We start from the raw sequence: 3,206 nt of genomic DNA, 5'->3' as shown, positions 1-3,206 counted from the left end.
CAACAGCCAAGGCCGAGCCCTCCCTCTGCACCATCTGAGCCCCTCCTTCTTGGCCGTGGCCTCCCCACACCGAGCATCGATGACACCGTGAGCCCAGAGCAGCAGGGGGGACCCACCAAGGGCACCTGCTCCCTAAGCACCTGCCCAGGGCGTGTCTTTCAGGCGGCCCTGCCCTCTGCTCTGTCCCGGAATGTCAATCATTTCCATGCTCCCTAGTGACACCTGAGCTGCGGGCACCTTCCCAGACTGTCCCATGGCCCCCCTTCCCCTCCCATCAGGACCCACACTTCCCCACCTTTCTGCCAAGTCCCACGTCCTGAGTCCCCACCCAGCCACAGCAACGGGGGTGACAGTTTCGGCCAGGGCCCCCAGCTCCTGCTCTTGAACCCCCCTCTCAGGTCACTGCTGCTGTGGCCCCGCTGGGCTCACCAGTTCTGCAGAGGGCAGAGCAGGCAGCCGCCGAGCCCCCAGCACTGAGCCCCTCGGAGAGGGTGGCGACTGCCGGGGGACAGGGGTGCAGGCAGCGCTCACACAGCCCCAGGCGATGGCCCCTGGCCAGCCCAGCCCTGCCTCCAGCTTTCTCCTGCTGCTGTGGAGGCCCCAGCACAGCGCCTCCCAGAGCCCAGCCATGGTCACCCGCTCTCTCCGTCCTCACACCTGCCGGCCCCTTCACACCAGCCTGTCCTCTTTCTCCCAACTCCCCTGACACAGGCTCGCTGGGGCTCTGCCCACACTCCCATGGGCCTTTGCTGAGGGTCTAGATTGCTGTCTGGGGTCCGGTGGGTCCACCACTGTCAATGGACTGACAGTGCCTGAAACCAGCTCCCAGCCGCGGCTCCCACAGTCAGGACTTTCCTTGGCCCCTGGTCGATGTCCCCTTCCCTGTCCGCCCTCTCCCTGAGCCTGTCCCGTGTGTCCGTGAAGGGACATGGAGGGATGGCACCAGGAGAGGCAGAGGGAGAAGTTGTTCTGCAGAGGGCACCCCTGCCTGGGTGCACCCCGAGCGCCTCCTGACTGGCTCCTCTTGCTTTGCCCTGACCCCCAGGTGCAGAGCGAGCTGAGAAGGAAGTGGCAGAACCTGTGCCCACGCCAGCCCTCGGGGTGGGGCGACCGGCTCCACAGCCTGTCCATCTCCAGGAACGGCTCGGAGAGCACCCTGCCCTCCCACCGCGGCTCCCACTCCTCCCCGCCGTGAGCCGCAGCCACGTGGGCCCGGGTGCCGGGGAAATCAGCACCCGCTCAGCACCCCGCTCTGCACCCGCCCAAGTGGAACCGGCCACCTCCTAACTGGACGGGGCCTTAGATCGAATCATTGTTAAACTCCTGCATTTACTAGTAGCTGGCTTTGTTCCTCATGTTAGGCTGTGTAGATGGACCCGTTTTCAAAGAGAATAGGGGACACCGAGTGACCCCTGAGCGAGATGTGCTGGCCCCACCGCTGCGGAAGGCTTCCCAGCCTGGATGTCTGTCCTCCGCGGGAGCCGGGCCCCTGCAGGCCAGTCCCTGCCCCACCCGGTCCCCGGGGGCTGCGCTGAGCTGCGGGCACAGGAGCCAGCGGAGGACTTCCCTGAAGCGGCCCTGCAGGCCCAGGGGACCCCCTCTCCTGCTTCGAGGCCACAGCCGCAGGGAACAGCGTGCCCCCTCAAGGGGTCCTGCTTGATGAGGCCCCTCAGCACTAAAGGGACACCGTGGCGTTACTTCAGGCCCCTCACCCAGCAGCCCCTGGCCATCGGGCGACACCAGAAACATGGAGAAGCCTGGTCTCCTCATGAACATAGCCTGACTGCCCTCTCTGTTTAAGCGGAGAATTGTTTCATGCAAGAACTGTGTCCGGAGCACCTCTGTGCAATGCTGGCAGATGCGGCCCTGGCTGCCGGTCCGCCCACCTGGTGAACTTGGGGGCGCGTCTGGGGAGCAGCGGCCACAGGGCAGAGGGCAGAGGACTGTGTGACCACCCCCAGCCCAAGTGCCTGGCCTGCTGTGCGCGTCTTCACCCCATTTACCACACGGCCCCCTTAGCAAGGAGGCCATGGAACCTTCCCATGCATCCCAGACCTGTGAGCACGCGGCGACTGGGATGATGGCAGGAGCGCCGGGGAGGCCAGCGGGATGCCCCTGGGCTGCACCCAGACACCCCTGAGCGGAGCCCCTCTCAGCCGTCCAGTGTCACAGACAGTGTTTACCTGGAGCCGGGCTGCGCCAGGTCACTGGCTGACAGTGTTTCCCTCAGCGTCACCGCAGCCCAAAGAGCCGCACGAGGCCTCTTGCCCGGGAGCGGGAGGGCGCTTTACTGATCAGTCCCTGTCTCATTTTAAAACGTCGTAAATGTGTATGTGGCCCTGTGCAAACAGCTCAATAAACCTGATGTCATATCTGTCCGTGTGTCAGAAGCCACTCAGAGCCCGGGGCCTCACACCGAGGATGGATCACCGCCCGAATCTGAGGCAGCGCTTGGACGAGGAGGGAGAGGGCGGGGGCACGCACCCCCGCATGGCCGATGGAAGCAGCCCTGCTGCCCCCGTGCTGGTGCACTTGGCAGGGCATCCTCGGTCTGCATGTAGTCACCCTCGGGCTCCCGGTCATCCTCGGTCTGCATGTAGTCACCCCTGCACACAAGTCCAGCCTGCTGAGTGGATGCAGGTGAACATGTATGTGCATGTGTGTGCACATCCATATGTGTGCATGTCTGTGTGCAATCCGTGTGTGTGTGTCCGTGTGTGCACATGTGTGTGTATACATCTGTGTGTGTGCATGTCTGGATGTGCACATCCGTGTGTGCATGCCTGTGCACATGCATGTGTGTGCACATCTCTGTGTGTGCATGCCTTGAATAACCCTTAACCTCATTTCTGCCAGAAGCAGAAAAAATCTATTTCTAAAAAACTCCATGCCCGGAGAAACTAAGATGGCGGCATGGGGAAACACCGAAATCGCTGCCTCCTACAACAACTTCAAAACACAATAAAAGGACAGAACGGACATCATCCAGAACTTACAGGAGGGCTGGCGGAGTGGAAATTCTACAGCGAGAAGGAAAAAGAAAAGCACATTGAGGGTCAGGAGCTGCGGAAGTAAAGTGCAAAGGTACGGAGGCTCGCGCGCGCAGAAAGGGGCTGGTACCTGAGGACGCGGCTATCTTTTTGAATCGGGAGGGAGTCACAAGCTCCCGACTGCTCTGAACTCCAGTTCCGGGAAGTCTCTGGGGA

At 62.3% G+C, this 3,206-nt stretch overlaps 1 protein-coding gene across 1 annotated transcript in view; it reads left to right on the top strand.

The window, feature by feature from the left end:
• VIPR2 (vasoactive intestinal peptide receptor 2) overlaps positions 1 to 1,195 on the top strand; it is a 54,970-nt gene extending 53,775 nt beyond the window's left edge. Inside the window, exon 13 of the mRNA XM_015562803.1 lies at positions 1,046 to 1,195. Within this exon, the coding sequence (XP_015418289.1) occupies positions 1,046 to 1,195 (150 nt within the window). The remainder of the gene's footprint in view (positions 1 to 1,045) is intronic.
• Positions 1,196 to 3,206: the final 2,011 nt, after the last annotated feature.

Source organism: Myotis davidii, unplaced genomic scaffold (assembly GCF_000327345.1).
Source record: "Myotis davidii unplaced genomic scaffold, ASM32734v1 scaffold1251, whole genome shotgun sequence".
Classification (NCBI taxonomy): domain Eukaryota; kingdom Metazoa; phylum Chordata; class Mammalia; order Chiroptera; family Vespertilionidae; genus Myotis; species Myotis davidii.
The sequence above is the reverse complement of the archived record's forward strand: the minus strand, read 5'-3'. Positions and strand labels throughout refer to the sequence as shown.